The 22,512-nt window shown below is 40.1% G+C and overlaps 1 protein-coding gene across 2 annotated transcripts in view; it reads right to left on the bottom strand.

Moving 5' to 3' along the window:
• Window positions 1–19,053, bottom strand: part of CCDC124 (coiled-coil domain containing 124) — a 38,089-nt gene extending 19,036 nt beyond the window's left edge. Inside the window, exons 1-2 of one of the 2 annotated variants that reach the window (XM_072110194.1) lie at window positions 18,896–19,053; window positions 17,324–17,489 (exon numbers count right to left, since the gene is read on the bottom strand). In XM_072110194.1, coding sequence (XP_071966295.1) covers window positions 17,324–17,482 — 159 coding nt within the window. In that variant the 5' untranslated portion in view covers window positions 17,483–17,489; window positions 18,896–19,053. Of the gene's footprint in view, window positions 1–17,323; window positions 17,490–18,784; window positions 18,874–18,895 lie in introns of those variants that run through there. The other variant, XM_072110204.1, reaches the window with a different exon arrangement.
• Between the last annotated feature and the right edge of the window lie 3,459 nt (window positions 19,054–22,512).

The raw sequence follows: 22,512 nt of genomic DNA, 5'->3' as shown, positions 1-22,512 counted from the left end.
GGGGATAAAGTGACTTGTGGTCTTAATTTATAGATAAATCATGTTTACACAGGTACTTAAATAAACTCTGCTAAAGAAATGCATTCAACAGATTACCATCTCTATAACATGTTGTGCTTGGAAGACCTAAAGTGATTCAACTTGCCTGAGTATCCTGGTGTCACATTGCTATGCACACTTAATGATGTGTCCTGTGAATTATTGATGTCAGTTCTATAGCTGTCTGATCAAGTGTTTAATAAACGCTCCACTCCTAAAGATGACAAAGGAAGCGATGACATGAGTAATTTGGTAAGCAATGTTCAATGCGGGAAGAAATCTACCCATGCAAATCTAAATGCAGAAGAAAACATGGGATGCAAGTTCACTATGGCAAAAAAAAAGAAAATGGAATTAACAAGTTTCTTGAATAAAATGACAGCACGTGTTAGGGCGGTTCTACAACGGCCGCATCCGTTTTTGGCAGCACTATTTCACTCCAAGTCATGTGGTAGTTCTGATTTGTCTCCAAGGAGCTGGGCTGGAGTTCAACCTGCAGCCATTTTATTAATTGCCCAGTATAATGAGATTGTGGAAAGAAGAGACCCCAGTGAGTGCACATTTTCCATGTATCGAGTATCACCTGGAGTGAAACATTACAATGAGAGCAGGTTTAGGTTTTTCCTCATCACCATCCAGCAGAGGGCATCAATAATAGCAGCAGCACCCTTCGGTATACAAATTGTACGAGGCAATGATGAATCAAATTAAAAAGTCGACCATTACGATGCCCTAAAAAAGGATCAACTCTAGGAACATTACCCAAAAAAAGAACTCACACCAAAACACAAAACATTTACATGTATAGACTTTAACCCCTTAAGGACGCAGCCATTTTACAGCTTAAGGCTCGGCCCCATTTTTTGGATTCTGACTTGCATCGCTTTATATGGTTATAACTTTTGAACACTGTTACTTATCAAAGGGTTTCTGAGATAGTTTTTTCCTCATGTGTTGTACTAAATTTTAGTGGTAAATTTTGGATGATTAGTTTAAGTTTAATTACAAAAAAAAAAAAAAAAAAAAAAAAAAAAGGTTTCCATTTTCAAAATTCAAAATCATTGCACTCTCAGGCAGATCAATTTACCACCTAAATAAGTTGCTGAATAATATTTTCCATATGTCTACTTTACATTTTCATAATTTTTTAAATATCTGGATAATTTATTTTGATGTCACTAGAAAATGTTTAAATATTTAGCATCCCCCCCCCCTATTTCATCAACTGATTTTCAAACCTGCCCCCCTCAAACTATCAGAAACAGCTTTTAGGAAGATTGTTAACCCCTTGAGATCTTCATATTAATTAAATCAAAATGGAGGTGAAATTTAGAATGGTTAAATATTGTTGGTTATAGGTTTATTTAGCCCTAAAATTTCCAAAAGATAAAAATAGAAAACCCATCTTTTTGTTATGCCATTTCTCCCGAGTACAGAGACCCCCCCACATGTTGCTGTTACTTTTTTATGGGCGCACAGCGAGGCCCAGAAGGGAAGGAGCGCCCTGCAGCTGCCAGGATTTTAGTTTCCACATTGGCCCCTTTTCCAGGCTAGAAAATTTTAGCTTTTCCAATATTGGGGCCATGTGATGGCTTTTTTTTTGTGGGATGAGATGATTTTTTTTTTTTTTGGCGTTTACCGTATAGCTTAATAATCATGTTATCTTTATTATGGGGATACCATACTTGAATATTTTTCTTATGTTTTACTAGATTTGCCAAATAAAATGTGGAGAAAAATATCATTTTTGCATCGCCCTCTTCTGATTGGCATAACATTTTTACTTTTTTGTCTACAGAGCTGGTTGATGGCTTGTTTTTTGCGGGACATGTTGTACTTTGCAACAGTATCATTCTGGAGTGCATATGTTTTTTATCACTTTTTATAGCATTTTTTGGGGGATTAAATAGGTAAAAATCATAATTTTTGGCAGGTTTTTAACAGCTTTTTTTATGGCGTTCATCGCGCGGGTTCAATAATTATTTCTTTTTATTCTAAGGGTTGTTACGGTCGCGGTGATACTATATGTGTGGGGGTTGTGTAATCGGATCGGACCCCAGGTCTGCCATAGCAACGATCGGCGCTCCCCAAAGACGGTGACCCCGGCATTTAATGGTTAACCACCCGTGATCGGAGTCCACTCAGACCGCAGGTGTTACTAGGGGATGTCAGCGGTATATTACCGCTGACATCCCGCGACTCCCGATGCCGGCTTGGCCTTGATGCACTACTACTAGTACGGCTGAGCGCTAAGGTGTTAAGATTTCAACCAATATACTGGTCTATGTAAAGATAAGTTTCAATGTCTTTATTGAAAACTCATAGGTCTTTATAAAACTGAAAAATCAAAATGTAAAAATCACAGACACCAGATCTGAAAAGCGTCAGAGCGAGCAAGATTTTGCAGCTCAGACTATAATATCAAACAGAGCCCATATATATTTCATTGCTATCAGGCAGAGCGCACATATTCCATCCAGGAAACAAATGCCTATAGATAGGTGTAGCAGTAATAGAATGCAAACTCAAGTGAGGGTGAAATCACAATACAGGTTGAATGCAGTTTGTGAAGCCAAAAACAGGCTTGGATCTTAACCCCTAGGCGCACCAGGACGTTATAGTACGTCCCGGTGGCTAGATACTTAGCGCACCAGGACGCACTATAACGTCCTGCTTCTGGCACCGGCTCACGAACGGAGCCGGTACCAGAAGCAGCGGCTGTCAGCTGTCTAGTACAGCTGACAGCCTGCGCTAACACCCGCGATCGGAGCCGACTCCGAGCGCGGGTGTTAACCCCTTACACGCCGCGGTCAAGCATGACCGCGGCGTGTAAGGGTCTTCCCCCTATGGATCGGATCCCCCGTGCCGCTTACCGGGGGATCCGATCCTCTCCTGGGCAGCTCCGAGGACTGGCATGTGCCCCGGAGCTGCCCGGTTTCCATGGCAGCCAGAACCCTTCCGGGTCTGACTGCAAACTGTCTGAGCATGCGCAAGCATGCTTAGACAGTTTACACTGCTCTACAATAAAATAGTATTGTAGAGCAGTGTATTGAACTTAAACCAGTGATCAGAGTATCACTGGTTTAAGTTCAAGTATGTAGAAGTAAAATTATGCAAAAACACTTAACACTACACATTATAATAAATAAAAAATAAATACATAAAAATATAAGCCCCTAAAATGTCACTTTCCCATAAAAACACTTAATAAAGTATAAAAAACATAAAAACACAAAAAAAACCCGCATGTTTGGTATTGCCGCGTCCGTAACAATCTGCATAATAAAACAGAATCATTACTGGACCCGCACGGTAAACGCCGGAGGAAAAAAACGCAAAAAAGTTCTGAAAAAAAGATAATTTTTAATTAATACCCTATAAAAAATGCTCTAAAAAGTGATTTAAAAAATTTTATGCACTCTAAAATAAGCCCACTAAAAAGAACAACTGTTCTCGCAAAAAATAAGCCCCTAACCAGATTTGTCAGCCAAAAAATAAAAAAGTTATGCATATGAATAGATGGTGATGCTAAAATGAATAAGATTTTCTCCAAATTAGTTTTTATTCAGTACAATTGAATAAAATACACAAAACCCCCACATATTTGGTATCCCTGCGTCCGTAACAATCTGCATAATAAAACAGAATCGTTATTAGATCCGCAAAGTGAACCCCGTAAAAAACAACCTCAAAAAACTCTCTCTGAAAAAAAGATGATTTTTTATTAATGCCCTTTAAAAATGCTCTAAAAAGTGATTTAAAAAAGTTACGCAATCTAAAATATAACCACTAAAAAGAACAATCCTTTTCGCAAAAAATAAGCCCTTAAACAGATTTGTGAGGTGAAAAATAAAAAAGTTATGCATATGAAAGACGGTGATGCTAAAATTAACAACAATTTTGCCAAATTACTTTTTATTCAGTAAAAATGGGAAAAAATAAAAAATATATATAAATGAAGTATTTTTGTAATCGTGGCGACCCATAGAATAAAAATAATATACTATTTTTATGGTATGGTTAACGGCCAAAAAAAAAACACATAAAAATGTTCCTAAAAATTGACGATTTTCATTTCCTCCACCAACAAAGCTTTAATTAAATCTCACCAATTAGCTATAGATGCCCCAAAATTATGTACCAGAAAAGTGCATCTCATGTGGCAAAAGAAATAAGCCCCTATAGGTCCTCAATAAAAAAAGAAAAAAATTATAGCCTGTACAATGTGACATAGCAAATCGGATCTGGATGGCGCCTCCTTCCCTCTTATGCCCGGCCGTGCGCCCATACAGCAGGTTACCACCACATATAGGGTATCGGTGTACTCGGGAGAAATTGGGTATCAAACTTTGTGGAGCCTTTTTTCATTTAATCCATTGTAAATGTTTAATTTTCCACCCAAAATGAGTGTATTGTGAAAAAATATTACAATTTTCAGACTGCACCTCCGTTTTGTTTTAACCCCTATAAAACACCTAAAGGGTTAACAAACTTCTTAAAAGTGGTTTTTCATACGTTGAGGGGTGTAGTTTCCACAATGGGGTAATTTATGAGTCTAGCTATTATTTAGGCCTCTCAGTGTCAATTACAAGTTGAGCAGGTCCATCTAAATACTGGTTTTGGTGATTTTACAAAAAATGTGAAAAATGATACCTAAATTCTGAGCCTCATAACATTCTAGTAAAATATGTGGAATCTTAAAAAAACCATGCCAACATAAAGCAGACATTTGGGAAATGTAAGTTATGAATTTATTTGGGTGCTATGACTATCTGCATCAAAAGTAGAGAATTTAGAACGTTGAAAATATAGAATTTTTCCAATTTTTTGCCAAATTTTGTTTTTTTTCATAACTAAACGCAAAAGATTTCATCCAAATTTTTAAACTAATTTGAAGTACAATGTGTCACGAGAAAACAATCTCAAAATCCCCTGGATTTCTCATAGCGTTCCCACGCTATAACCACTTATAGTGACACAGGGCAGATTTGAAAAATGGGTCCGCGTCCTTTAGGCCAAAAGATGCTGTGTCCCGTAGGGGTTAATGGGTGAGAACATATCATTGAGAGTAGTCGTTCCTGCTCTGTTTTCACTCCACTTCTAGTTTGGACATCAAGAACTGCATCAGAAAAACAAAACATAGGAATGCAGCCTCTGGCGAATTAGGTTGCGTTCACACTGTGCATTAAAACGCAATAAAACAGCTGAGGAGATTTGCCTAATAACATGGTAGTTAACATTTGCACTTACAAAAAGCAATGTTAACACAATGTCAAAACACAAATATTAACATAGCATTTTGTAAGTGCAAATGTTAACAGCAATGTAATAAGGCAAATCTCCTCTCCTCAGCTATTGTATTGCATTTCAAAATGCAATGTAAACCTCCCAGTTACAGGAATCTGCCATCCAAATCAAGCATGGATAACCCAGGGACACTTACTTATAGATCCAGGCACCGTACTAATGAGCATGAGGGTGAGCGTTCCCAGGGCCCCTACATGCTGCAGATTCACAGGATGTTATGGTGTGCACTTCCCCCTACCACTGTGGGATGGAATTTCCTGTGTTACGGTGAGATTACATCAAGCAAAGGATAAGAGGAGTGCTAAAGGAGCAGAGGGGATGAGGAGACAGTCTAACAGCCTGTGAATCTGTAGGACAGAGGGGCTCTGGGAACCACCCCCAGTAGCTTTTTATGCGCATCGCATAATTAGAAATGTTGATTTTAAAAAGGGATAACAAAGATAAGAAGATTTCCATGGTTACAGTAAGTGTAAATGGTTTGTTATGCTTGATTTTGATGGTAGACTATCTGTGATTTATGACAACTCATATGAAAAATATCGTAACAATAAGGTAGTAAAACTTTCTCTTTAAAGGGTGTCTACCAACAACCAAATAATCCCACAATGAATAACATCATTTATATGTCTCAGTGATCTGTCATATTAGAGAACATTATGCAAATAAGTTTCCCTTGTGTAATTGTTGAAATCCCCCAAGAAGCGGATTTGAATAAATAACAATCTTCCATAAAATGACGCTTGGGTTGAATAAGGAAAGGTATTGACGGAAAAGCTAATATAGTGTCCAAAACAATGGTGTTTGTACTTGTCAGGTGATGGTAGACGCCCTTTAAAACCCGTCAAAAAATCCAATTCCCCCAGCCAGTTTTTCAAGCCAGAAAGGTGCCTGTATATGACTTCCTTTTCCTCATTGGTTTATGGTAAATTATATTCCCCTTCTACCCACTCACTTCCTTATCACTGGATGCAGATTAATTACTTAAACACATGTAGTCATGTTATCAATGGGAAAGGCAGAATGACACAAAGAAGTTAAACATTAACCCCTAGGGGACTCAGCCTCTTTTGGCCTTAAGGACGCGGAACCATTTTTCAAGTCTGCCCTGTGTCACTAGAAGTGGTTATAGCTTTGGAACGCTATGAGATATCCAGGGGATTTTGAGACTGTTTTCTCGTGACACATTGTACTTCAAATTAGTTTAAAAATTTAGATGAAATCTTTTGCGTTTAGTTATGGAAAAAAAACTAAATTTGGCAAACATTTTGAAAAATTCTTTATTTTCAACGTTCTAAATTCTCTACATTTGATGCAGATAGTCATAGCACCCAAATAAATTCATAACTTACATTTCCCAAATGTCTGCTTTATGTTGGCATGGTTTATTAAGATTCCACATATTTTACTAGAATGTTATGAGGCTCAGAATTTAGGTATCATTTTTCACATTTTTTGTAAAATCACCAGAACCTGTATTTAGATGAACCTGCTCAACTTCTAATTGACACTGAGAGGCCTAAATAATAGCAAGACTCATAAACTACCCCATTATGGAAACTACACCCCTCAACGTATGAAAAAAACACTTTTAAGAAGTATGTTAACCCTTTAAGTGTTTTATAGGGGTTAAAACAAAATGAAGGTGCAGTCTGCAAATTGTAATATTTTTTTACAATACACTCATTTTGGGTGGAAAATTAAACATTTACAATGGATTAAATGAAAAAAGGCTCCACAAAGTTTGATACCCAATTTCTCTCGAATACACGGATACCCCATATGTGGTGGTAACCTGCTGTATGGGCGCACGGCCTGGCATAGAAGAGAAGGAGGCGCCATGTAGATCAGATTTGCATTACCATCTTTTCATATGCATAACTTTTTTATTTTTCGGCTGACAAATCTGGTTAAGGGCTTATTTTTTGCGAGAAGAGTTGCTCTTTTGAGTGGGCTTATTTTAGAGTGGATAACATTTTTTAAATCACTTTTTAGAGCATTTTAATAGGGTATTAATTAAAAATGATCTTTTTTCAGAACGTTTTTGCTGGTTTTTTTCTCCAGCGTTTATCGTGCGGGTCCAGTAACTATTCTGTTTTATTATACAGATTGTTACGGACGCGGCAATAGCAAATATGCAGGTTTTTTTTGTGTTTTTGATACTTTATTAAGTGTTTTTATGGGAAATTGACATTTTAGGGGCTTACCGTATATACTTGTGTATAAGCCGAGTTTTTCAGCACAAAAAATGTGCTGAAAAACGTCCCCTCGGCTTATACACGAGTCATATAGGAAGTTAAAAATACTTAAAAAATAATAAACGTATATACTCACCCTCCGGTGGCCCCGATGTGCAGCGCTGCTCCCCCGATGTCCGCACGGCTCGTCTTCAGGCTTCCGCGCCCGTCTTCTTTCTTCTGCAGGGCGCCGCCATTGTTCTTCTCCCGGGCAGCGCCTAGTATGACGTCAGCAGCGGCGCGTCATACTAGGCGCCGGCCGAGAGAGAGAGACCAGCAGAAGAAAGAAGACGGGCGCGGAAGCCTGAAGACGAGCCGGACGGACATCGGGGGAGCAGCGCTGCACATCGGGGCCACCGGAGGGTGAGTATATACGTTTATTATTTTTTTAATGCTGGGGCAAGCTGTATACTACTGGGGCAGGCGTATACTACCGGGGGAAGGCTGGGCTGGGCACTACTGGGGGAAGGCTGTATACCACACGGGGCAGGCTAGGGTGCTGTATACTACTGGGGGCAAGCTGTATACTACTGGGGGCAGTGCTGTATACTACTGGGGGCAGGCTGGACTGGCTGTATACTACTGGGAGCAGGCTGGACTGGCTGTATACTACTGGGGGCAGGCTTGACTGGCTGTATACTATAGGGGGCTGGTTGGCTATATACTAGGGGGGTCTGTGACCAATGCATTTCCCACCCTCGGCTTATACTCGAGTCAATATATTTTCCCAGTTTTTGGTGGTAAAATTAGGGGTCTCGGCTTATACTCGGGTCGGCTTATACTCGATTATATATGGTATATTTTAGTGTATTTATTTTTTATTTATTATAATGTGTAGTGTTCAGTGTTTTTCACTTTTTTCTACTTATACATACTTGAACTTGAACCAGTGATGCTCTGATCGCTGGTTCAAGTTCAATACACTGCTCTACAATACTATTTTATTGTAGAGCAGTGTAATCTGTCTGGCATGCTTGCGCATGCTCAGACAGTTTACAGTCAGACCCGGAAGGGGTCCGACTGCCAGGGAGAGCGGGCAGCTCCGGGGCACATGTCAGTCCTCGGAGCTGCCCAGAAGTGTATCGGATCCCCTGGTAAGCGGCGCAAGGGTTCTGATTGCGGGTGTTAGTGCAGGCTGTCAGCTGTGATAGACAGCTGACAGCCGCTGCTTCTGGTGCCGGCTCCGTTCGCGAGCCGATGCCAGAAGCAGGACGTTATACTACATCCCGGTGCGCTAATCCAGCGTTTAGCTTAGGCAATTAGGACCATCATATATACACACCATCCACAACACAGCTTCTACAGCACTTAGCAGTACACAATGCATTTACAGGCCTGGACTCCAAATATTGGTGCCCACTGATGATCTGTAAGAGTGGATCTCATAAGTCTAGTGAACATGAGGATGGTAACATGAAACAGGACTGTAACATATTGTTTGTGTATGTATGGTGCTGGTTGAGGGCTGTTGTACGGTTTGATGGGTTCAACTGGGGTATGTACAACTTATAAACACTGCAATACTATGCATACAGATTATTATGACATAGATTCACACTGTGGTCCCTGTAAGGGTGATGTCACACATATTGTTTTAACTGTTTAGAAATTAAATCAAAGCACACTGGGGCGTGCCACGGCCCAATCACATATGTGTTTCTATGGAAATGCATCCCATCGCTAACCAGTTACAGATCGAATGCATTTCCATAGTAACACATATGGGATTGGGCCCCTTTATGCTTTGATTCGGTTTCTAAACTGTCAAAGCACTATGTGTGACAGCACCCTTAGGCCCCTTTCACACTTGCGTTTTTCACGCGCTTTTGACCCGCAGAACTTGCATTACACTCTGACCCATTGTAATCAATGGGTCTTTTCAGACTTGCATTTTTTTTCACGCACACACACGCTGTTTTTTTTGCATGCTCTACTTTTGCAAGTAACGCGCGTGAAAAACGCACCATACAAGTCTTTGGAGATGCATCAAAAACGCATCGCACTCTGAGACACATGCAAGTGCAATGTGTTTTTCACGCATCAATTGCCATAGAAAAGATAGAGCTCAGTCCTGAGACCTTTCACCCGCATTACCTGCGTGTGTGAAAAACGCATTGAAATTGCATTGAAAATGCGCATGAAAAACTGAGACACTGAACAAACCCTGATCGCACCCTGCTCAAACTCTGCAACACAAGTGTGGAAGGGGCCTTAGAGTTGAACAACCATTTTTTTCGTGACCAAAATTTTGTCATGTTCTGTATTTACTGAAGTTGTGCTTTTCAGGATCTCAGCTATCATCACGTGATACCCAGCAGTTTGTTTTGTAGTTCTCTCTACAGCCCGATCATTTATGATGCGTTTTTTCAATGATAATGTAATTAGGCAAATCACCTCTCCTCAGCTGTTGTAATGCGTTTCAAAACGCAATGAAAACACAACCAAAACGCACCGTGTGAACGCGCCCTAAGGTAGTCTTCTTTGTATGCATAAAATGAGCCGCAAAGAAAACTGGGAAGGTATGAAAGTAAGTAGGCTTGGCTCACAGATTCCCAGAAAGTCGTGGTGCTACCCACTCCGCACACTATCATATTATGGGTTAGAAAGGGGTTAAGATGCACTGAAATGTTGGAATGGAAAGAAAGTGTTATGCCTTGAAACTGTATGTGTTCACTACAATGCACAGTATTTCAAATGATCACTTGTTTATACACAAGGTACAGAAACTAAAATATATTAATTTAAGAATGAAAGAAGAGGGAAATCTCTAAATGGCTACAGGCAATGTTCTTTCTCTATGGGTCCCTGCATTTACAACAAATATCTACAAGGTAATGGAAAAATTCTGAAAGCTTTCTTAATGCAGACAATTAAGCTGAGGAAATTAAGATGGAAAACCCAGAGGGGTAAGAGATAGAATAAGTCCTTAGTGGTATCCCCTTCAATGAGCAAGGAATATGTTTGTCCGTTACCTAAGCCTCTAGTCCACACAAGTCTAACAAAACAATATAGCATTTTGTCTGCTATAATGGTGCCCTGAAGCAACCGTGTCCCAGTTAAACCTTCCATTTTTTTCAATTGTGAAATGTCCTAAATAATTAACTCTTACATACTTGGGCATCATCTATGATGGGCAAGGAAAAAAATCTAACTCCGTTTTAGAACCTGACTCAAAAAAATGGAAAGCCAGCAAAGCTACAGCTGGCATCAGGATTCAGGAATATGGTACATCTGGAGAATATTCCTCATTGAGCAGACGTAAAGAGCACCTGTCACCAGGAATGTGATTTTTAGCTCGAAACAGGTTCCAATAGCCTCTGCTATGCCGAGTTTACAAAAGCCTTTCCCAGCATCCTGAATACTGCCACTACCTTATTTCACATTTACTGTATCCTTGCCAGTAGCATGTGGTGCGTCCTTGGGGGGGGCAGCTACAGCCTGTGTCTCCTCATGCATTCTTCCTTTCTTCCACCTTATCCCCCATCCTCTCCTGCCTGCACAATGCACATGACAGGAAGAAGGGAGGGGAGAGGGAGCTGGATGAGTGTGGAGGAGAGGAGGCCAAGACACAGGCTAAGGAGCTATTGGAACCTGTCAACATAAAAAAATGACATTTGTGGTGACCGGTTCTCTTTAAAGGGAACCTGTCACCACATTTGCACATATACAGCCAGTGACAGGTTCCTTATAACACTATTAACTGAACGACACCCTTCTTTTAGCTAAAAATTGTTTCGCTTACATCCACATAAATCACCTTTTATTTTATATTACCTCGCATCTGAGGCGTGTCCTGCTCATCCGGCCCCTCCAATCTAATACTCCACATGCCTTATGCCTCCTTACTGGTCACAGTTCATGTCAGGTGACCTGCGTGACATCATATCAGGTCCTTTAGCCTCTTAACAATAGCAAACTGTACCCCATGCATGTATCTGACCACATGAAGTCACAGCTGCTGCTATGGACTTCTACTCCTTTCCATCTTCCATGTAATCAAATACATGGTGTACAGTTTGCTATTATTAGAAGGTTAAAGGACCTGCGATGATGTCACTCTGGTCACATGTCATGAATGTAACACGGGCACCGTGTAAAAAAATTGACACTATTTCCCATCTGTACATAGAGTTTAATATGTTTGTAGGTGATTATTAGGAGACAGTTCCTAAGTACAAGGGGCAGTGATTTGAAGGACACAGAGCTGTCAGTCACAATAATGTGGTGTAGTTCACTGCCAGAGAGAAGAGTCAAAGCCACTAGACATGAGTTAGAAAAGTGTCTGTAATTAAGGTACACTGCCCCACTGACTGCTAATTTTTGGTGATATGGGGAGGACTTGTAACCCTTTATCAGCAGGCATTGTTAGTCAGGGTGGTCAAAATCTGGTGACAGGTACTCTTTAAAGGTATTATTTTATGTTAAATTGTTATTCCCCATTCACCGGAAATCCGGAAAGAAGATCATCTTATTGTCGGGGTCCTTCTGTTCCATTCAGTGTCTATAGGAGTTCTGGAAATAGCTGAAATGAGAACTGTGGTAAAAATGTAATACCACCAGTTACAAATGATTCATGATAGAGTCTGACAGACATGAGCTGAGTTAATTCTACAGCTACATCACAAGTAGCAAGTCAATGAAAATCCTCCTTGGATATGCTACCAGTGGATTTTGGCCTAGTATATGACGGGGATTTTCCAATCAAACCCCATTGTGTGGACATGCCCTTGGATTTATAAGTTGCGGAGATATTTTTTTGAGCTGGCTGTGTTTCTAAATCCATTGAATATGACTACATTTGGATCATGTTGAATAAGACCAAGTTTTACAATGTAGCACACTCTTGTGGAGAAATGCTGCATTACAGCTAAAGAATATGGCCATTGTCCATAATAGTATTTTATAAACTTTACAAAGGACCTACATTTGGCTAAGATCTTTGTTTGTGATGCTACTCCTTTCCCACCTCTATTACTATACTACAAAACATCACAATGTTTCATCAAAATTGAAGGAGGCAAAGCTTTGATATATCTGTGATCAAACAATGCTCATGTCATAAGAAAACAAATTTAGCTACATTTGTTTTGGAAGGTGAAATGTCCTTTCATATAGGAGTGTAGATTTGTACCGTGTTAGCCATGGAGAGCAGAAGAGTGAAGAATTCAGGCGATACCTTTTTGAGGCTGAATATATTTGATGGTGAGCTTTCGAGAATACTAGTTCTCTTCGTCAGACATGTTATGCATGAAACAGAAAATTCACAGCATTTTATACATACTAGGCAGGGATCACTAAAGTATATAAAAAAACTTTAACACAACAGATCCCCATCACCACGGGCACAAGTGCTCAGCCAGGTCACCAGAACTGCGTTTTGAACCTTTCATCCTAATGAGCATGACAAACATGAAATGTCACTTCTCTCCAAAGGTCTGTCTTTCTCCCCTGCAAGATCTGTGGACAAAATTATACTCTGCAATGACATGGAGGAATTCTTCAGAAAAATAAGACTCAGAAGATATTTCCATGCAACACAGATTTGGAGATAGGACAGTTCAACAGCAAAATAATAAAAAGAGCTTGTATAATGGTCCAGCCATTTTTTTTTTAAATAAGGGAATGGAATAAAAAATAATTTAAAAAAAATAAATAAATGCTGCTGCTTGAACCAGCCATCAGCCACCATCTTTTATACAAAGTCCATGGGACTGTAGAGAAGCATTTTCCAGATAACAGACGGAGAGTATCCGGAATTGGTTAATAAAGAGTTAGAGTTGCATGCACTTAGCAGGTGTGATAGGCCTGTCTAAATAAATGGCTTTTTAAAGAACGTTTGAAGTTTTAGGGGTTGGGTATTAGTCTGTCGAGTCTCAACACTGGATACATACATTAACTGCTCTAACCCTGACGGAGCAAAGGGCTATTAGATCATTGAAAGAAAATCAGAATATCATCATAAAACCTGCTGACAAAGGGGGTGCAATAGTCCTAATGAATACTGCTGACTATATCAAGGAAGCAAAGAGACAGCCATCCAACCCCATTCATTATAGTAAACTTGAGAGTGATCCAACAGAGGCCTACAAGAAATAACTAATTGCTGTGACCAAGAAGTTTTCAACTGATATGCAACACAAGTTCAACCTTCTCATCCAAAAGGATCCCAGGCCAGGCTGTTTCTATATGCTCCCCAAGAGCCACAAAGATGGCAATCCAGGAAGGCCTATTATTTCTGATATTGGCACCTTGGCAGAAAGCATCTCAGGTTGGGTGGAAAATGTCCTAAAACCCCTGGTCAGAAATACTCCTAGCTACATCCAGGACACTACTGACATTTTAAATAAACTCTAGGCTGTAGACCCTAATGGTGCAATTCTGTTCACCATGGATGTGGAATCTCTGTACACTAACATTCCCCACAAAGATGGAATAGCAGCATGCCGGGCACACATGGAGAAGCAACAACCTACCAACAGAACTGGTCACAGAACTCATACAATTTGTGCTCACCCACAACTATTTTTCGTTTGCAGAGGATCTGTACCTACATCAACGGGATCATGGTGTGCACCACAGCACAGAAGGTGCTTACTTATCTATATACACCACAAAACCCATGATCTTCCTCCGTTATATTGATGACATTCTGATCATCTGGACTGCAGGCGAGGAGACCCTGCTTCAATTCCATGAGGGCTACAACAACTTTCACCCCACCATCAATCTGAAACTAAGCTATTCAGATAAGGAGATACACTTTCTGCATATTACAATACAAATGAAAGAAAGCTGCTTAACCACAACAATATTCCATAAACCAACAGATAGAACATCCTAACTAAGAAATAACAGCTTCCACCCCAAACATACCAGACAATCATATAGAACCAGGCCATATGCTACAACCGTATCTGTTCAGACAAGACAGAACTGGAAAAACACCTTGGGGAAACATGCCGGAGACTCCATCAGCACATGAACTCGCACCAATCTGATATTAAAAATGAAAGGAAAGATCTCCCAGTGGCTGCACATTTCTCCAGAGAGGATCAAACTATAGGGGATTTCAGATTACTATTTTAATGGGACATTTCAAGACACAGAGGGAAATTAAAGAATGGGAGTATAAATTAATGCAGAGATTCAACACCTTACAAAGTGGTCTTAACATTCATGCCAGCTTCATGACCTCCTATCTGTGACCTGGAGGCCACAAGCAGAAAAGAGCCATAGCTCTCTTGTCTCGCCTCACAGGTTTTTAGTGTGTTTATTGCCATACTGTCATAAATAAGATGTCCCTGTATTTATCAATCTGTTGTGGTAAAGTTTTTTTTTAATATCCTCTCACTGCCTAGTGTGCATAAAATGCTGCAAATTTTCGGGTTAATGCATAACATCATGTCTGACAAAGAGAACTAGTATTCTTGAAAGCTCACCATCAAATATACTCAGTTAGCCTCAAAAAGGTATCGCCTGATTTCTTCACTCTTCTTCTCTTTCATATAAGAGATAGAAGACAGAAAGCTTAAAGGCCTATGGACCAAATCCAGGCACACCGAGGAACTAGAGATGGCCACAGAGATGCCCCTACAAGATGTGTCTCTGCACAACATCACAGATATCGACCACGGTAAATGATTAGTAAAGAGTATTTTTTATTATATTAACATATTTATTAGCCACAGGGTCTTGAATAAAATGCGATTTGTATGCTTGTTTTTTTTCTCAAGATGTAGATGCACCTTAGCAGCCAGTAAGTCTGTATGATGAAACAGGGGTTTCTGCTCTCCTACCCCTTTACCAGTAAGTATATCTATGCCCCTCTTAGGCAGCAGAAAGGTCTTGCACCCCCCCCCCCTCCCCCCACCCCAGTATGTTCTTTTTTTATAGTAGGATATCACTCCAAGACTAGTGACAAGGCGGTATTTTTAAAATATAGTTTTTTAGCAGATGTAATAGCAGGTCCCACCTTATGATACCCCCCCCCCCCAATATTAGACACCTCTTTTCTTTGTTCTCAGTAAAAGCTGCAGCTAGGTGGCACAATTCATCCAGCAGCATTGACAGCAATGCTCCACACACTGTCTAATAGCAGTAAGCATGGTCTGCCTGCATACACTAACAAGCTCTGGTTACACAGGAAAAGGGATCTACATTGTATTTCAATCTCTGATAACAGCCCTAGTGATGGCCTCAGCAGATGATGTGGTTTAAAGCATTCATCACTGGGTGTAAGCACGCAACTGCCCAGTTCATGAAGAGAAGGTTGGAAGAAGCAGTCATTATAGCTATAATTATTTAAATAGCACGTTGCAGCTATTCCTTCTCTTTCATAAGACTATAAATGGGGTGTAAGGACATCCACCTTCTTCATCAAGAAATAGTATTACAATTTTAAAAGGCCTGAAGAATGTATGCATAACTGAAGAATAATTCCACCCAACACACTTTCTGTCACACATTTCAGGGTCAGGGCAAAGAGGGAACTTAATACAGGATGTAAATACAGGTGAGTAATATTTGGGTGCAGTTTCTGGACTACACCCAAAGACATTATTACCCGCTGATAACGATAGCAAGAGTTCACGTGTGATTGCAATGCTGTATATAAAACTTACTGTCACATTGAAACCAATAAACAAGCAATGACAGAACTAGAAATATAATAGGTTCATATGGGCAGGTATGCAGCAAAAGGAAACCTTTTCAAAGCAACACACCCTAAGGTGACAGGCACCAGAACTTCATCTAGAATTATCTAAACCACCCGTATTCAATGAGGAAGAACTTTTTATAGCCAAAATTCTGATTTACATAGTTGCATAAGCAAATAAATTGTAGTTTTACAAGGAAACTCTCATAGAGTAAGTCCCCACTTCATACTATGACTTGATACTCCCCAGATTCCAATCCTACTAAATGAGGTATTATGAAGTTCTGTTGCAGCTGAGTGGTGTACAATGAGGTTCTAAAGCAGCTGAGGGGTGTACTATGAGGTTCTGAGGGAGCTGAGGGGCATACATTGGAGAGGGGGGTCCTGTCAGTGATAAGAGGGTTTAAACTGAGGGCAAGGTCCAGTGTGCTGTTTACTGGCAAATCTCTTACAAACATAACAGGATAAAGGGCTAGAAGCTAAGGTGCCACTGAAAGAAATTTGTGTCAGCAAAGTTAAAGAAATATGCATGCGTCAAGTAATATTTTCAGGAGGAAGAACTTTTTAGCCAAAATTCTGACTTACATAGATGCATAAGCAAATAAATTATAGTTTTACAAGGAAACTCCCATAGAGCAAGTCCCCACTGCAGACTGCGTCACTAGATTCTCCCCAATGCTACAAAATGACATATTATGAAGTTATGTAGCAGCTGAGGGACGTACAACGAGGTTCTGTGGCAGCTGAGGTGCATAATTTGGAGATGGAGCTCCTTTCGGTGATAAGAGGGCCTAAACTGAGGACAAGGGGCAGTCAGCTGGTTACTGGTCAACTTCCGCAATCAGTGCCAGCACTGACTGGGGCAGTTAGCGGCGAGCATCAGCTGTGTACGTAGAGGGGTTAGCCATGATTTCTCTCCATACACACCCAAGCAGCAACACAACGTTATAGTACATCATGAAGCGCAAAGGGTTAATAATAACATTTGACATTTAAATAAAGCTACAGAAAAACAACAGATTCAAATGCCAGATTTAACACAGTCTTTGACATCCTTTGATAAATCACCCCCATATTTTTCACTCACCTTCCTCTGCTCTTTGCGATGGACATGTTTGTCGTCATCCTGCCAATACGCATCCTCCAGGTCCTGCTGACGTTTTGCATCAGCTACAGCCTTTGCCTCAGCCTTCCTGGCACGGGCAGCAGCAGACTTGGTATTTTCACCCTGGAACTTTTTGGGCATCCCTTAGCTTAAAATAAAGGCATTGTGATTATTAAATAGAATGAGTAGTTGAAAGGGGTTTTCTGGACCAAAAATATTGATGACCTACTCTGCAACAAAAAATTGGGGTTTACTTCCTCTACTGTCTAAACCCAACAGTCATATGTGGAGCACACATTATCAATATTTTTAGCCTGGAACACGGGGGGGGGCTCGTGTTTGGTTTTTAGAGAATCATAGTTGTGGCTGTTAGTGAGTAGGGTTGCTGCAGAGATCCACTATTCCAGACAATACGATTGAGTAGCTACTCATCCTGTGATATTTATATATGAAAAATAGCAGCCCAACATGTGAAATTTTAAAACTGTTGAGTGTGATTATTTAATAATTTAATAAAAGTTAAGTTTTAGGCCTGACCAATAAGGCTTTTTTGTGTCTTATGACAGTTTTGAAAATAAAGTATATGTTGCCTTGGCAGTCCTAAAGGGCTATCACTGGAGGAACAACCATTTTAAGGAATCTGTAAAATTAGTTTACTATAGTACCAGTCTGCAATAATCAGCTGTAAGGTGTCTGTAATGAAGCTTTATTGATAGTTCTTGGCCCCATTACAGCAAAAAATTTTGAAACTCCAATTGTCACTGGGGCAAAACAATTTTTTGGTCTAGATCTATAATGATAAAATACACAGTTTCGATATACATACAAATTCAACTTAAGAACAAACCTATGGAACCTATCTTGTACGTAACCCAGGGACTGCCTGTATTTTGATAGAAACGTTAGCATTTTATTATGCATTTTGTGTATTAAATGCATCTTTGTGCTTTGATACAGGGCAGTAACAAAACAAATCATTTCCTCATTTTAAGGCAAAAAATAGAAAATGCTGCATATGAAATCTATAAGGGCGCTGTCCCACGTTGCGTTTGCAGACGCAGACCAAACCACGCCCACTGGGGCGGTCCACGGTCCGATCGCATCGGCGATTTCCATAGAAACATAGAGAAACGCCGATGCGATTGGACCGCGGACCGCCCCGGTGGGCGCGGTTTGGTCTGCGTCTGCAAACGCAACGTGTGACAGCGCCCTTAAACTAAGAGTCTGAATGAACCTCACTGCAGCTACATTTGTACAATCCAAAACTTGTGGAAGAGACATTGGCACCAGTCAGGGGACTATATTCTAACAATGGTTTATCTCTGAACAACTTATTACAGGCAACTCGGCTCTACTTGCTTCTATGAAACCTGAGCTACATATAATCTATAGCCCATCGCTGCTCTTTATGTATAACATGGGCAGATGACAACCATCGCTTGCCTCACAGGAGGCACACTGGGCTCCCACTACATTATAACGGAATTCACACAATGGCTCCACTGCCCAGCAGCCTCCAAACCCCATAAATCCCCAACGACCACAGTTACACACCCGGGACTCCTGCTTCCGCCCCACCACGGGTCGCGTTGTGACGTCACTAGTCAGCGACTAGGCCGGTTGTAGACGCGCTACTTCCGGTGTTGGCAGATGCGCGCGCTCTCGCTGCTCGGTGTCGCGCAGCAATGGTTCCGTCCTAATCTGTCACATCTGCATTTTCATGTCCAGCCATAGTGATACTACAACATTCCATCTGTGGCAGTTTGGTTATTATGCGCTATGGCCGGGGAACTCACATCTTCGCACGTGTTCTCCCCGGTGGTTTCTACCATGTTTGATGGTAAAAAAGTGTATTGGTATTCTGAGTATGAAAAACCCCAGGGCTGAGGGTGAGAAATAAAAAAAACACCTATTACCTTTCTTCTATTCCTGCGTCGCTTTGTGCTCCTGGCTTTTCTTTCTGCTGGTCAGAAGTGTGTTTTTCCTTTTTATTACACCTTTAGGTCTTTAGTGATTTACCGCATTTTAGAACTAAAATTTGCAGCTGCTTTCTTTCACCTGACAACAGCTGGTATGCATTTGCAACTTTAACATCTGGAACCTGGTGATGTAATACACAGAAAACTATGTGAAGGGAGGTTGTCTTAGGAGAAAAACCTACTTTAACCCCTTCACGCTCACTGACTGATATATCCATCAGCGAGCTGTGAAGCCCTCTTTATACGGACAAGGGATTTGCGGCGTATTGCCGCAAACACGCATCACTAACAGCTGCGGTTGGTGCTAGCACCGATTGCGGGTGTCCACCCCTTCATTGACGCCAGCTGCATTTAAAAGACAGCGGCGCATGGGCGACACCATTTATGTTGAGATCGCTGCTCCCCCTGATGTCACCAGTTGCCAATACAGTCGTGGGTCCTCTTCAGACCTGAGGTCTGGTTTCTGAAGTTTCGTTATGATGAGCCAGTGGACCATATGTTATTAAGTACTTTCCTTAGTCCATTTTTGGAAGAGCAACTGCCCTTTTGTGTCCCCCGTTGGGTTCGTATTCAGGGTCAAATCTGGGTACTGAACCAAATCAGACACACAAACATAGCCCACAAATTGCTCATATATATACTACCTCCACTATTAACCAATTTGATGGTGGTGTAGGGTCAACAGGTGGCATCCTTGGCTCTATAGATATCTTCTTATGAGATCACACAACTTGCAAGACAAGTAATTTAAGTTTTTGTTTTGTTCTCCCAGATTTGGGAGAATCCCCAGGGGACAATGAGGTGTTGCTGACCTCAGTCTTCCAGTCATAATGGCTTTAGACCCTATATCTGGAATAGCCTGCCTATTGTTATCATATGCAGGCTGTTTATCCGATAATCTTTATTAGGAGCATTGCAGGCATGTATGGTTTAGTACTCCTTGTCCACCTTTACATTGTCACAAGTCGCATCAAGTTGTACATTCCAACACTGGGAGAACCTGAATTCTGACAGGCCCACTTATTAGAGCAGATGTAAAAAATGTTTCCACCCAAAAAGGTTTTCGTTTTGCAAAGTAATAAAAACTATAAATCGGTATTGCTGTACTCAATTTGACCCAAAGGAAAAAAATATGTTTTATATTATTTATGTTGCATGATAAAGAAAATAAAAATAAATAAAGTTTGTAGATGGCAGTGATAAAAACGTGCATAGGCTGACACTGCTTTTACCCTACAATACGCTAGTATTGCAGAGTATTATCATGAACAAGCAAACAGATGATTGCTTGTTCATGTCCCATGGTGGAACTAATAAAAAAGTTTAAAAAAAAATGTTATTGAATAAAAAAAATAAAAGCAATAAATCTATAAAAATAATCCCCATAACATATAAAGAGATATATAACACAAAAAAGTCTAAAGCATAACACAAATCCCACATGATATAGTATCACCGTGTCCGTAACAACCCGTAGAATAAAAGTAAATAATTATTGAAATGCAACAATAAGTGATCAAAAAATCATGTGCTCCAGAATGATACAACAAGTACAACATGTCACGCAAAAAAACAAGCCATCAACCAGCTCTGTAGCCAAAAAAGTAAAAATATGTTATGCCACTTGGAAGATGGAGATGCAAAAATGATTAGGGTTTTATTTGGCAAATTTAGTAAAACTTAAAAAAAAATATTCATGTCTGGTATCCTTGTAATCGTATTGACCCATAGAATAAAGATAACATGATTATTAGGCTATACGGTGAACACCAAAAAAGAATCCAGTACAGAATTGATGCTTTTCTACTCCTGACCCAAAAACAAAGTTCCTACATTTTCAACAATAAGGGATAACAACCCCAAAATGGTAACACTGGAAAAAGCATCTCATCCCGCAAAAAAAATGCCATCACATGGCCCCAATATTGAAAAAGCGGAAATTTTATAGCCTACAAAAGGGGCCAATGAGAAAACTAAAATCCTGGCAGCTGCAGGGCGCTCCTTCCCTTCTGCGTTCGCTGTGCGCCCATAAAACAAGCAACGGCCACATGGGTTTGGTTTGGTATTAAGTCACAAAATAGACAATTACAAAAAAAATAACCTTTGACACCCATAGAGTGGGTAGTTTTTCATTTAATGGGTTAGATGAGGTGGTTTTCCGAGTGTAGGAAGCAATTAATAAAGATTATTAAATGTATAGGGCTAGTGAGTTATTACAAAGAGGCAATTATAGAAAATATTTGCACCTATAAAATCGGACATTCACCATTACAGACAATTTACATTCTTTTTGCATTGGAGCTTTTACATTGCATTAGCGTCATAGTTCTAATAAGAGGTATAAAAGGGCTGTAGTAAATAACTTATTGTAGAACCATGCAAGAAAAAAATTGTTATGAAAAAGCTTTTATTGAGGTTTCAAACAGTATACAGTACTAAAGCCAATATGACAAATCGAAAAATAATTATAGAATCCATCTTAAGAATGACAGATTATTTACAAAAAGTTTAAGACCAAGATGGAGACAATATAATAAAACATTTACACTTAATACAGTGAAGTAGCTCTGTTTGGAGGTCTGGATTATAAGACTTAATGGCTATACACAGTCTTTGCACCTTAGAAGCCTTTGTATACACCACATAGTTATCACTTTTTTTCTTCATAAAAAAAAAAAGCAAACTTAGATATGCTAAGGATTTAAAAGGGTTGTTCAGGAACAGAAATATTAAGACATATGGCTCGGGAGTGGGGTTAGTTTGTCACCTTTTTCACCACTACTGTTCATCTGCAGGAGCACTGGAGATGTGTGTATGGATTCCGAAACCGAAAACCCCTTTAAGTATTCAGCACATGTGACACAGTAACGAATGCTATCTAATGTAGTACAGACTGCGTAGTCATAAAACGTAAACTTAAAATGTCACAGCCTCTATTATCAAAGTGGTGCACAGATTTGGCACATCAGGCACTTCTTTAGTCTTTCTCATGGTTGACTTCGCTTGACACTATACAAAAGACTATAAATTGAAGCATTCCTTTACCTTCACCAAACTAAGCAAAAACCAGTAGTCCACTGTGTGTATTTGAATCTAGTCATTATGTGACTAGTAATCTTCCCAATAGCCTCTCTGCAAATCTGCTGTCCATTCTGAGCAGTTGGGTGGAGACCTAGTTGCCGTAACTTTCTG

The sequence above is a fragment of the Engystomops pustulosus genome, chromosome 1 (genome assembly GCF_040894005.1).
Source record: "Engystomops pustulosus chromosome 1, aEngPut4.maternal, whole genome shotgun sequence".
Lineage (NCBI taxonomy): Eukaryota > Metazoa > Chordata > Amphibia > Anura > Leptodactylidae > Engystomops > Engystomops pustulosus.
This window is presented reverse-complemented; position numbering and strand designations above follow the sequence as displayed.